This window comes from Cataglyphis hispanica, chromosome 21 (assembly GCF_021464435.1).
Source record: "Cataglyphis hispanica isolate Lineage 1 chromosome 21, ULB_Chis1_1.0, whole genome shotgun sequence".
NCBI classification, from domain to species: Eukaryota; Metazoa; Arthropoda; class Insecta; order Hymenoptera; family Formicidae; genus Cataglyphis; species Cataglyphis hispanica.
Window position 1 is genome coordinate 1356459 of NC_065974.1, and position 14250 is coordinate 1370708.

Below are 14250 nucleotides of genomic sequence, written 5' to 3' on the forward strand. Positions count from 1 at the left end.
ATTTTATAATATTAGTATGTATATAAAAAAATTTATTATATAATATGCATCATACATATAGTATATTTATCTCATGTTTTCATGTATTATTTTTATTGTTGTTTATTTAGATGTTGTGCGTTGAATAGAAATATAAAAAAAACTTCATAGAAAAGAAATATTAAGAAGCAATAAATTAATTGTATCTTGAAAGCGCTGAATACACTTTTATTAAATATTGACTATTTTTTTGCTTTATTATGAAATGGACAATTAGTAACTTTGATAAGGGACACAATAGACAACACGGAGCATCGCGCATTTCATACAAATTTTTCGCGTCGAAACGCACTGTATTTTCACGATGTCTTTTATCACAGGCTGAATTGCAGTTACAGCAAGCAACGACTCGGATTTTGTGCGTGCGTATAGTGCCTTCGGTCGGTTGCATATACGCACGCACGCACGCACGCACGCATGCATGTATCACCGTCTCGTGATTAATTTTTGTACGCATGAAACGTCAGAAGTATTCCGCATTTTAGATACCGAATAGCGCAGCTTAGAAATATACGTCCTCCTCTCGAAAAGTCGAGAATCCCATACCCATGAGTACTCGCGTGGTCAGAGATCACTGTCCGTATCAAGATTATCCAGTATTTTTTCCCAAATAGACTTGCAGGTTTAATAATAGCAAGTTTCATTCAATTGAAAAAATTAAATTTCTCTTTATTAAGAGTATGCAAAAACAAAAAAATCACTTGAATACAATTAATCTCGGACGAGTACTTAAGAATTACATTTCGAGTCGCTCACATCATCGTTCGATCAGTCAGTCGCAATAAAATGACGAGAGGTGCGATAAACCCTACAAGATTATATGCAAGGAATCACGAATAAGTATTACAATAGCATATGCGATGACGGTGATCACGGCGAGAGGATATTAATGATGAAGAAAAACTTAGGCTATAATATCGATAACGCTAGATAAAGGATTGAGACGGAAAGATTGGTGAGAGTAAAATATTGTGTATCTCATTTTTAAAAAACTAATCATAACAACTAATAATGTTCAGTATAATAATGTCATAATATAATAATAAAAAAATTATAATCGTAATAGTAATCATAATGAGATAAGAATATTTTAGCTCTGATAAAGTATATATAACTGTCGATTTTAAGCGTACATTGAAAATGAAATAAAAAAAAGAGGCAATGTTGTTCAATTCGTTTCAATTTCAATAAATTTTCCTCGAAAAAGAGCGCTTTTTATGTATCAATAATCTTTTTTTTTTTTTTGTATTGCTAAATAAATCGACAGTAACATATATTACACGCAAATACCCTGGCCACTGGTTATACACGCATACTCCATTCTCAGTGAAATCAAGAAGAGTTCCATAAAGAAGACTCTGATCCATGTAAAATGCGAGTCTCTTTTCTCATTTTTTTTTTTTTTTTAGAGAACGCATGTGAGATATGTACCGCCGAATAAGATTATCGCGGAGAAATAATGTATACGTGTTTTTCTTTTTGCTTTATATGCTTATTTATTTATATATCTGTCTATATATATATTATATACATAATTATTTACAAATATATACAATTATAACTAAATCTAATCCTTTAATATTCCTTTAATAGTCGTGTGTAAACTGAAATTTAAACTAAAATTAAACACATAATATACAAACTTAGGCGTCTACACGCTGCTGAATATCTAAATCAATATAAACTACGTAATTTTGAATTCTTGTCGAATATTTTTTTTCCTTACTTCTCTAGATGTGATAATTAAGTATGATACAATATTATATTTATATTATAATTCTCACGTTATATATATATATATATATATATATATATATATATATATATATATTCCGTCGCGTTATTCAAATTCCGATAAATATTACGTGTGTTTTAGATATTCCACTTTGTACATTTATTGCGGATTACATGTAGACGAAATAAGTGAGAAAATTATAGTAAATATGTACACACGACGCGTCATCAAAAATTAACGTCAACAACTATATGAATAATTAGCAATAATATTTTATAATATATTATTTACATGTGTCTTGCAACAATACTTATAATCTATTTAATGTTATTATGTGTAAAAAAAAAAAAAAAACCCATCTTTTCGTCTCTAACAATGTATTTATCACATGCGTATATTTATTTTTTCTTTCTTAGAGCAAATAATTTCTTTTCTTTGCGAGGTACGATAATATTCCTCTATCGCCGATGCTAGAAATGATGGAGCATAACGAAGGGCATCGACGATCGAGTCTCGCATCTCGAATTATAATCATAATTATATACATCTCATCTCGAGTAAAAAAAAAAAATTGTACATAAACTAATCGAATATATAAGTTAAATGAAATCGCGAATGTCTGCGTTGCCAGAATCCAAGTCGAACCAATGTGGATATAACGTCCGCTCGAACAGAATTCCTCTCTTTGGTAACATCGCAATTTCGCAAAGCGCACTTGCAAATAATGTATTATCGACGCCTTCTACACAGACCGAATGTCTCCGTGGATATCCCTATAGGCGAATAGGGACGGCGATGATAATGTGCAGCACATAGACGAGGATGATGGAGAGAATCTTTCGTGCGACGTGAATGCGAGCGAAGGCGCGGTCTCTCGAGTACCGAGCGGAGAGGTCGATTCGTTCTCGTTTCTCTCGCACGCTCTCTCTCTTTCTCATAGTTCCGTGAAAATTGTTCTCTATCTTGTCTTTTCTTTCCCTCTTTCTCGTTCTCGTTTTTCTTTATTGTTGTGCATTCTATATATATATATATATATATATATATATATATATATATATATATATATATATATATATATATCGCACTTCCTCGTTTTTCTCCTTATTCTGTCTTTTTTTTCTCTACAGGATTCCAATTCGTACAGCCGTCCATCCAAGCTTGCCATTTTTTTAAGCTACGAGATTCCTACGAGGTCATGTTTTACATGTTAGGTTTTACATTTGTAGATCACAAAGATGAGAAAACGTTAAGTTTCTAGCTTTAGCTGTCCATTTATCGATAGATTCGCGAAGAAATAGGATGAGTCAGACGAAAACCTTCGTGATTATTCGATGATAGATAGCGAAATGTGAACTGAGCGCGAGATGAAATATAAAATTGTCGCAAAATCTCAAAAAACTTATATGTTGAAAAAAGAAAAGTGGTATTTCGTGAAAAAACTATTTCTTTAAATAAATTGAAACAAAATTTCGACAGTTTTTTGACTCAACCTATATCGAAATAATTCAATTAAATTTATTATCAATACGTCTACTATTTAAAATATAATTATGGATACAAATCTTCTTTGCAAGACAAAAAATTTTTAACAAATGCGAAAATAGAAAGAATAAAGAAAAGAACTAAGTTCGGGAAAAAAATTACGCGTGAAATTAAACATGTGATATCGTGAATTCTGCTTCTTTCTGAACCCTACGTTAAAAAAAAAAAAAAAAATAATTCGACGTTTAAATTTCGAAATCTATATGCATTTCACATAAATAATAACGAAACTTAGACGTCTAAAAAAATATAAAGGAATTAAAAGAAAGAGGAAGAGGGAATGATGAGTTGAATGAGAATGATAACTACAAAACTAAAAATAATCGCAATGATAACATAAATATGTAATAATATATAATACAAATATATAATAATAATTCCTTTGGAAGTCCTTGCGAAAACATTGCGCAAATCTCCGCATTTTATATTTTTAATATAATAAATAAAAAGTTAGAATAAAATTCAGTGCAAAAAAGTAATAAGAAAGAGAATTGCGAGAAAAATTTCAGTAACGATTTATGGCGGAAAACACTTCAATGAAGACAAAAGAGTGCGTTTAGAAGCTTGTTTAACGTTTCGATTAAATGCAAACTATAACAATTGTATAAACTCCATATATTGTAAATATTATACTATAAACCCGCTACAAACCTATATATAAACCTCTTATGTTTCAAATACCTATCAAATATAAAGCTGTATCCTGCCTTCTATGAATTCGATTATAGTTCGTATAAATATATATATTGAAGATTTTTTTAAAACAAATCTCCAGTAGAAACAAATCCTGCATCAAGTTGGAGCTCAAGGGGGGGATGATTAAAAAAACTCGTGTACGAAACAAAAGTTCGCAAAAAGTGTATAAATGATTGAAGTTCGATTTAATAAATGCTTTTTATTTATTTAGTATAAAAACTGGATATATACATAACGTAGGTTCATTGCAACCCTAAGTAGATGCAACCATCATTAATAGCTATTATGTTCAAGTAGCTATTATTCCAGTAAAATTCATAATTGTCAGTGTCATGTTTTATTAAGTGCACTACACGTTTGCGCTTTGGTTCACGCAAATCGAAGGTTCAAGTTTCCTCCATTGCCGATAGGAAAAACGTCGGTCTACAATTTTTCTAACAGCGTCTTGCAAGTTCATCTTACTAACTCTTGTAACAATTAAGTGCGCGAAGCATCTCGTCGCGCGTATTTCCGACGCAAAAACGTGCGAATCAGTGATATACATAAATCGTAAATCATCGTTTTTAGCAGTTAATTGGAGTGTGATGATAGAGGATCCAGAAGCATTGTCACGATAGCATATGCGATAAATCGTCTGCGATAGAAAATCGTGAGTGTTCGCGTTCATAAAATAAGTATATATATATAAGGTAGAACAAAGATAATAATTATTTATGTACATATCTTGTTCACAGCCGTTTAATAAGGACGTAATAAGCATTGAAAGGGACATTACACTCATAAATGCGACACTCACGAATTAGTGCGTATACATAGAGTACATAGGAGATCCTTATCTTGAGAATTCGAGTCAGATATATATATATATATATATATATACATATCTATGTATATGTAATAAAAGAATTTAATACAAAAAAAATTAATTTCAATTATGCATATAAATTTATAATAAGAAATTATTAAATGCAAGTCATTCAAAAGAATCTAAATATAAAATAAACAATTTATAATAATTATTTTTATAACAATTAAATATGACAATTTGATAAAATAATTTATAAAAATACGAATCACAAGACGGATCTCCTGCGAGTCTATAACGCTCGATTCACGAATTTCGAAGATTGATAATCTCCGAATGACATTGACGAAGATTATCGATAATTCTCGTTATTCGGAGCGAGCGTCGGTGCAATCAACATCGTCGAATCGGAATAAACTGCATTACCATTGCACAACTTAAAATTTTGTCAGCAATATTCAATGATAAAAGATTAGCGCCGCGAATTAAACGCATAGTTCTTTCGATCAAATCTCTGGCAATGCGAGAATTATGCTTGGCTTATTTTCAATGATCCAAAACATTCCTTTCCGTTCAAATGTAAATATTATGCTTCATTTTCTTTAGACATATTTCTCCGAGAGCCTATCCATGGAGATGTTACTATCGATAAACTCGTGATTGACTAGTCCCTGAAAAATGTAGAAATAATAATAATGATAAAAATTAAGAATATAATAATAGAAGTATGAAAAATAAATATTTTCTGCAAAACGAATCTCGCAAAAAGCCTCGAATTAAACGTTAATTTCATCGAATGTCACGTGAATATTACAAGAGAAATAGCTGACATGTTTTTTTTTTGGTATTTTTAATTTACTACAGCAAGTATCGAGAACAGTTTATCCCGCTTCTGCGATTTTAAAAAGCGACTCGCAAGCAAACGTATGTGAGGAGGAGTGGTTGCGTGAGAGTGTTACGAGTGAGAGAAGAAGAGAGGAAGAAAGAGAGAAAGATGAATCTGTTTCTCTTTCTTATTTTGTCAATAGCTTACATGTGTGAGAGCGGTTGTATGGAGTGATGAAGAGAGTCCGGCGACGGTCCTGGCGAGTAGACACCCGCGGATTGATCGGGGCCGTGTGGTAGATACATGGAGATCATGTGCCTGAGGTCGCCTTGCGATGTTTGCTGGCCCGTTTGCTGCTGGCCCATGTACTCCCGCTTGACGGCCTGGCTGGCGACCGCAGCCGCACCCGTCGACGTCGGACCGGCCGTCGGCGTCGGCGTGTGGATACCGCCGCTCGCTGGGCTCGTCGGTTCGGATTTTATGCTACTGCCGCTCGGGCTATGACTTGACATCTGAGAGCCCGGTTGAGCCTGGTGATAGGGTGACGGCGAGCCGCCGGGCACAGTGGTACCGCCGTATCCGCCGTATCCGTTCATGTAATTGTTGATAGGGCTGGGACTACCGCCGCCCATGTGATGGCTCATGGGGTCGTATCTTGGATAGGCAGCAGCCGATGCTGCAGCGACTGCCGCGGCGTTTCCCATGTGACCGCCGTATGCGACGTGTTGTTGGTACGCGGCTGTCGGATCGTGCATCATGTAACCATTGGGCATGTAACCGTTGGACATTTGATAGTGATCGCGCGACAATTGCGGCTGCTGCGGTCCGCCGCTGCTGACTTGTCGCTGATCGACGAGCATACCGCTAACACCGGCGACGCCGCCGGTAAGTGGAAACTTTTCCTTCTTCAGTAAGGTCTTTGTCTTGCGTCGTGGTCGATATTTATAATCCGGATGCTCCTTCATGTGAACTGCGCGCAGTCGCTTCGCCTCGTCGATAAACGGACGCTTTTCTGACTCGCTCAGCAGTTTCCACTCGGCACCGAGGCGTTTCGAGATCTCAGAATTATGCATTTTCGGATTTTCCTGAGCCATCTTGCGCCGCTGGCCGCGCGACCATACCATAAAGGCGTTCATCGGCCTCTTCACGCGATCCAGATTGTTGTTCTTGGCGTTGGCAGAGTTGCTAGGGTTGTTGGGATTATTGGGGTTGCTATGATTATTAGGCTGATGATGCTGTTGCGATTGCGACTGTTGCTGTTGTTGATGAGAATGATGCTGCTGTTGTTGCTGCTGCTGGGCATTCTGTTGCGCAGCCATTGCGTGCATGTTTTGCTGCTGTTGTTGAACAGCAGCGGCGGCTGCCATCGAACTATAATGATGCTGAGCTGATGTCTGGTGATGATGTTGAAGACCAAGACTTAGACCGGCCGCGCTGGGTGGACTTCCCGATAGCGCCGGGCTGTGAACTATCGAACCGAGAGTACCATAAGGAGACATTCCCGTATGGTGACCCATCGGCGATACACCCTGGTGCGGATGCGGTGGCATCTGACCGTGCAGATTGCCGCCCTTCATGTCCGTCTCCATCGTGAGCATGTCTTCCTCCCTGTGCCCGTACAGTTTGCCGCCGTTTTCTAGTACCGTTCGACGTCAAGAAAATCAACGGAACACGCCGAGATTATCAGATCGATCACCGGCTAATTATCCGGGTTAACCGAGTTATCACTTCTTCCTCACGTTCTCTATACGCAAAACTGTCTCTGAAGCAGTGATATCAAGATCGTCCGATTCTAGATTGACCAAGTCGTAGCCACCATCTATTTTGTCAGTGGAAAATTCTGACACGCGCGTGCACGTTTCTCGGCACTGCGTAAGATCAATCGATTACACGATCGCGTGGGCGCACTGGTGGTCGTACAATGTGCCAACTACGAAGGCGCATTCCGTACGTATACGATCTTTATTTCACGCAGTTCCTTGGATCCAGTCGCAAGTGTCGTTCATGAGGCGCCCAACCCCGTATAAACGCGAACTCGGCAGAAAGTACCACTCGCGATCGTCATACTACTCGACACCGCCCTCCTACGCACTGTCCGTTTTGTAATGCGATTTCTTTTCTATCTTCTTTTTGCAGCTTTCACCAAAGAGATCTTCGTACGATCTGTGAGTCACAGAGTCCGAGCGAGAACTGACGACACTATCACACTTTCTTCCCCTCACTTGCTAGTCTCTCTCACCACTCCGTACCGTTCGCCATCCGTTCTGACTGGCTGTGGGCCACGGCACGCTCGACGAATCGCGTCACGACAATGCGGCAACGACGCATCAGCAAAACACGGATGCTCCGGCGCGGCGGTCTTCTTTGAAATCCGACGATGGCACCTAAACGGCGCGTGCGGTAGAATGAACGAGACCAGAAAAGCAAAACCAACGGAGGACCAGCGAACCAAATGTCACTGTTCACGATCACTGTTCCTGTCTTCGAGGTATCCTTCCGAGTTCTTCACTCGCGTATACAGGTTCCCCCGTGTGTAGGCTTAGCCCCGTGGCTTAGCACGTGTCTACGTGTTTTATTGTTTATTGCTTCTTCCCCGTTCGCTCTTCTACCACGATGTCAACGAAAACGAAGAATAACCGATGCAGAAGAAAGGTGACACAACTTCCACTCTGCACGAGAGAACGAAACTGTCTGAGCATTTGTACCATACGCCTTGGGGTCGCGGAGCTCACTTCCTGCCAACGGCAGTCCCCTTCCCCTCGAGTTTCGAGCTCCCTCTTTCTCAACCCCCTACCTACGTTCAGGTATAGAGCGGGGACCGTGCCCGACCGACAGACCGGGCTCGAGGGTACAGCAGGCAATCGATTGGCAAGCGCGCCTGCCATCATTTCTCTCGGCCAATCGGCCGCCTTGCTCACCATGAAGGCGGCGCTATTGCGCCCTGACGTCACTGAACGTAAAGGACCGACCTCTCGCGGCAAAGCTTCGGTCCCCGTCATCATGCTCCCCTTCCCTCGTTTTTCATCCCTACCGTGCCATCTCGTCGTCCTCTCCTTCCCGTCTACCCCTCTCACACTCTGTGTTATGCGCCAGTGACGTTTCTCCTCGCTTTTTCGCGCCGCGAAATCGGCTACCCGTCGGACGCATGTACCGCTACGCGCTGAACAACGCTGGTGTGTATACATACGTGTCCGCGCACCTTAATACGCGATGCGTATATATCGATCTTAATGCGAATAACTTACGTCTGATACGTGCGCGACAATCGTCTGATATGGCTCTTGGAAATTTTAGGAATTCGCGGGAAAAACAGAGAGAAGAAAGTATGGGGAATCTCTTCTAACTCTTGTAAAAAAAAAAACTGTAAAATAGTACAGTATGATATTCTTCGGATTAGAATAATTTGTTTTGGAAAAATGATAATTAAAAACTTGAATTTTAAAAAATAATCACTGTGTGTATCGAGTAAATTATAGATAGATATAAATAGATATCATTTCTGCGTCAATTAATTATCAAACTCAAACTCTATAGCATGTAAACAAATACAGCATAGTCGAAAATGCTGTCATTAACTGATTTACGTGAACTTTGATAGATGTATAACATCTCGCTAATTTAGATTTAAATAATTAGAAATTTCTCAGAAATCTTATAACAATTAGAACAATTAGATATATTTTATACTGGCAAAATACGATTTTTCCTGTTATTGTTTTGATCGGATATCGTGGCGAGATAAGAGCTTATCGAGATAGCGGATAAATGACCCATAACTGCGATCAATGCAAGTTGCAACGAGACGTCAACGATTCGTCCTCAAGGACGAATTGCGAAATAATAAAAGTCGTCACGGTCACGATGATTGTGAATTCGAGTGAATTCGTAAATGCTCGTAAGAAAATGAAAATATAATTGCAGTAATCGAAACACAAAAAAGTTAAATATTGTTCGATAAAAAAATATGACCACACACAATCTTGTAATAAAAAAATGTATACCACGCTTAAGAAGAGATATGCATGTTATTTAACATCGTGCATGTATGTGTAGTGTCGATTTGGGAAATCGATGTCTCGTACTGATATCGAGTCGTTGACGCACAAAACGCAGCCGCGTTTATTTATCACGCGCACTTCCGCCACGCTCCAGCTTGTCTCGCGTCTCTTCTCCTTTTCGCGCATCTCGCGGCAACAGGTTCCACAACACAGAGCACGCTGAAACGAAGTCGTGATGCCCAATGAAGGCTTTTCGGAGACGACTTCGTGGACGTTTCTTTGTGAATTTTAATGGTCGATAGAGAAGGCGAAATAAGGGAAAATGAAATAGCAAAAGCCGTTTATTGCAAATTCCTCTCTTGAGCAGCAATAAAATAGATTTTAAATTAAAATTCAGAATTGATATCAAATTAAAAATTGCAGGAGTAATATATCATTGAAAAAAAGATAGAAACGATAGATGAGATCTATAAATGACTTTTCCTTCATTTGAGAAGCTGATGTAAGAATTTAAAAAAATTAAGTAATTTCGCAACGCTTTCTTTCAACAAAGAAAAAAGCTGATAAGATATCGATGACACTTAGAATCAGTAATAGCATGAGACGGGAATTACGCATTACGTTTTCCACCTTAATCTGTGATATATCCAATCATATCTATCATATATGTATATTTTAGAATGAGAGCAAATTTGGAATAAAAAAAATTCTGCATATTTGTAATTTGAAATATAATCGTAAATATTGAAAAAGAAACATGCATATTTTTTGCCGCATAAAAATGAGAATGCAAATCTGAAAAATGAGAATCCATACCATGATGATCATTTGAAATTTTGTTTTACTTTTGCTCTTAATTTTCAATCTATATGTAACATCTTTGATCATTTAAGCAGTCAGATTTTTTCTGAAACTATTTAAGCTATATAAGCTATAGCTTTGTCGAAAGTTTTTCTTTTGAAGCTCTATAAATTAATTATTCATTTTTTATTCCCTATAAATTTTTATCTTAAACTACAAATTATAAGCTAAATTTTCATATAAATAAATCTTAATATAAAAATAATTAAAATCCTTTAGAATCCATAAACATGAAAGAATTGAAAATTTGAAGAAAAAAATTTCGACTGCGGAATTTACTGATTACCTCGACGCATGACACAAGAAAATACTCCGCGAGAAGAGACGCGTGCTTCGATTGTAAGGTCGCGAAATCGATATGCGTGCGGAGAGGAGCACGTAATCGCGAAACTAAAGATATCATCGCGAATTCCCAAACGTCGCAATCGGAATGAATGAACGTGCGCGGGCACGAGACGACGGCCCGTTCGTGCGGGTAGAGAAGGAGATCGATCGTGGGCCGTTCAGGATTCTGGTTTTCGAGTGCGTCTATGCCGGGACGCACAATGAGCTTTCTCATGTCGCACGATGGATGCGCACGAGTATGCGGCCGATGCACACTCTCGTGCATCGTATGCACGCGGCGAACGCGCGCGCATTTCCCGATAGGACAGATAGTACTCTATGTACGAGCGTGCGTGTATCGTATACGTATATACGAGTGCCTAGGAAAGCTCGGAGCCACAAAGGCAGTGCGCCATCGAGTATCGCAAACATTGATTTGAATCACAAAGACCGCCCGCGGTATCCCATTGTCGGACTCCGACTTATTGTGCGCTTTCTCTCTCTCTCTCTCTCTCTCTCGCACTATTTCTCCTTCACCCTCAGCTTTCTACGTGTATCGCGCGATTCGCACTCTACCTTTTTTCAACGGTAACGACCTATCAATCCACTTATTCCGCACGGTTTATGTGCCACTTGTGGCATTTTTCGGTTTAATACTGTTGTTGCGCGCGGTGCAAATAATGCGCGCCGATTTTTATCGATCGCACGTCACCTGCGACGAAGAAGTCTATTGCGACCCTAATCTGTAGCTTATTACATCATAAGAATGAACAAGTCATTTAATAACATACATATGAAGAAGTTTTCATCAGATTGCACAATGACTGTTATAAAAACAAAACCTTCTTCGAAAAAAAAAAAGAAAAAGAAAAAAGCAGGTACTTTGCACCTGTGTCAAAACTCGACTATAATTAGATTAATGACAATATGAGCATATTCGTATGCATAATTGTTCTGAACCCTGCAGCAGTTGGTCGATAATTATATTTATTGCTTCGTTCAATGGAAGCATTTATTTTACGCTCACTAAATAATACCGAATGATCCATAAATCATGAATAAAAAGTCATAAACATAAATCATAGGAAAAGTACCGCTTGCTTTCGAAGAGAAAATTTTCTATATAACAATAGGTGTGCTAGACAATTTGTAAGTATTTTCACCGAAAAGAATCAATTGTAAACCTACTATTTATGGTTTTAAGTGAAATATTATTTTTACTGTACTTATCATTTAAGATGACAATTTCATAAAAAAAACAAAAAAAACATTAATTGCCATAGTTAAAAGCTGCATGTGGTAACCAAATTTTAATCATAATATATGAATAGCGAACATCTAAGCTATAATGCCTATTTATTATAGGTAGCAAACCGTTTTGTTGTAGATTAGAAGGTGATTTTGCAAATCATGATTAGCTATGATAACGAAAATTTTTTTTTCTGTATTGGTTCAAAAAGAGAAAAGTTTCATTGTTCTTTTTTCGTTATTGTTGTAAAATTGATACTGTTTAGTAAAAAAAATAAATTGATGCTCATAAATTTTGACATCCCGTAGATTTAACATCGCGATTTTGCTTTGAAATAAACTTCTGTCCAATTCATCGATCTTGGAACGTCGTCAAAGTCTGTGTAACGAAAAAAAAAGGACCGAGAGAAGGGGAGAGATAACACGATCGCGCGATACGTGAGCGAATTCGTAGGCGGCCGATTGTCAACAGGTGATAGTATTGGGCCAGCTCTTAGAGCTCGAGTAACGAGAAAAAGGGAGATTGTGTGTGTGCCACGATGAGAAAGGTTGGAGGAGGAAAAAAGAGAGGGGGAGAGATCGAGCGAAAATCAGGGGGTGGCTGTGACGGGGGAGAGAACAGTGGCACCGGAAGGGTAGCCAACAAAGTCTTTATCGTTTCGAGGACCGATTACAAAGCTCGATTGTAACTATTCTTCGGAATCCAAATAATCTCTCTCGCTCGTCCGAACCACAAACGAGCAGCTAGCCATTGGAATAGAAATTTACAGTCGTGAGTTTTTACGCAGCCAGTGCCATTAGCTCATCGCAACGGGCCATTAGAAATCGCACGGCTTTTTTTTTCTAACGGCATAGCAAACCGATTGCTCGATGTTAAAATTTTTATTACCGCTATTCTTCTTGATCACGATATTTGTTATCCATTTGTATTGTGTCATAAATTAAATATCAATGTAAAATTACTTATGGTTTCTCATTCAGCAATTCTGTATATGACGAAGAATATTTAAATATATATTTAATTTTCTCTCTAATAAAATATAAAAATAAATTTATCGCGATTATATTGCGTCGCGAAGATAAGCTAGTTGATTTCGATTATATATCCCTACTTGTATTATGTCTACTGCATTTAATTAGTCATGTTTCGCGTTTAAAGATATAAAACACAGCCGATATCACTTGCGACATCAAAATACGATCTAGTACTTTGTACAACAAAGCAACAAAGTTAAAAAATATGATGCATTGTAAAATTTATTATTTTGACGCCGATGATGTTTATTGAATACTGGGTGCAATTTTGCAATAAATACCATCGGCAAAGTTTTACGTAAAAGACAAGACATCTTTATTAAAATTGTAAAAATAAAAAATTTCCTTTTTATTGCTCATTTTATTATAGGAAATAAAGTTGAATTATGCTTCATAGATAAAAGTAATTTTAAATTGAAAAAAAAACGGCGACGAATGTATGAAGTAGATACATCGAGGAATTTTCTTAAAGCTGCAAGATTGAGAAGCTTTACCGAAAAATTCATGTCCGACTTATGTCTGATAATATCTTCGCTCTTGACGTTGCGCAAGATATATCGAATATATATATCCAGATATCTTGGATATATCGTATAGACTTTCATAAGCGTGCTTGCACGCACACAAATTAATCAAAATAAAAATAAACCGCGTGGCGGATAATATCAATGTCAGTAATCGATTTCATTCCTAAGTGCTAATAAGTTTGTTAGAGAAATTGTATTAATATTATTTATTTTTAGTTATTTATTTATTTACCTTCATAAAATCATATTAATTGGCAAATATAAAATTGTATACGCAATATCTACTTTAATTAGTCCGTGCACACATTTGATATAAAAAAACTTTTAAGAGAGCAGTTGAAATCAATACATTCGGAAATTCCCTCAGGAGGGAGGGAGAATATTGATAAAAACAACGATCAATTACCCGCGCAAGTTTGTGGCCGTCGCGTAATATATATCTCTCTCTCTCTCTCTCTCTCTCTCTATCTCTCTCACGCTAGAGAGGCGGGATACATCGGGGAAATCGTCACATTTTTCATTGGTATTAATCGAGTCGACAAACGAGTTCGATCAATGAATAAATCGATCCGGGAGAATGCGATAAATCGGTTGCCGCACAGACGGCCTCGGCT

At 37.6% G+C, this 14250-nt stretch overlaps 1 protein-coding gene across 13 annotated transcripts in view; it reads right to left on the bottom strand.

The window, feature by feature from the left end:
• The window catches only part of LOC126857443 (transcription factor Sox-2), a 264526-nt gene that overhangs the window by 83510 nt on the left and 166766 nt on the right, over positions 1-14250 (bottom strand). Inside the window, exons 1-2 of one of the 13 annotated variants that reach the window (XM_050606875.1) lie at positions 5851-8552; positions 2860-2959 (exon numbers count right to left, since the gene is read on the bottom strand). The exons of 8 other annotated variants lie outside the window; for them this stretch is intronic. In XM_050606875.1, coding sequence (XP_050462832.1) covers positions 2944-2959; positions 5851-7241 — 1407 coding nt within the window. In that variant the 5' untranslated portion in view covers positions 7242-8552 and the 3' untranslated portion in view covers positions 2860-2943. Of the gene's footprint in view, positions 1-2859; positions 2960-4009; positions 5489-5850; positions 8556-14250 lie in introns of those variants that run through there. 4 more of the 13 variants (XM_050606877.1, XM_050606873.1, XM_050606872.1 and 1 more) reach the window with 4 other exon arrangements.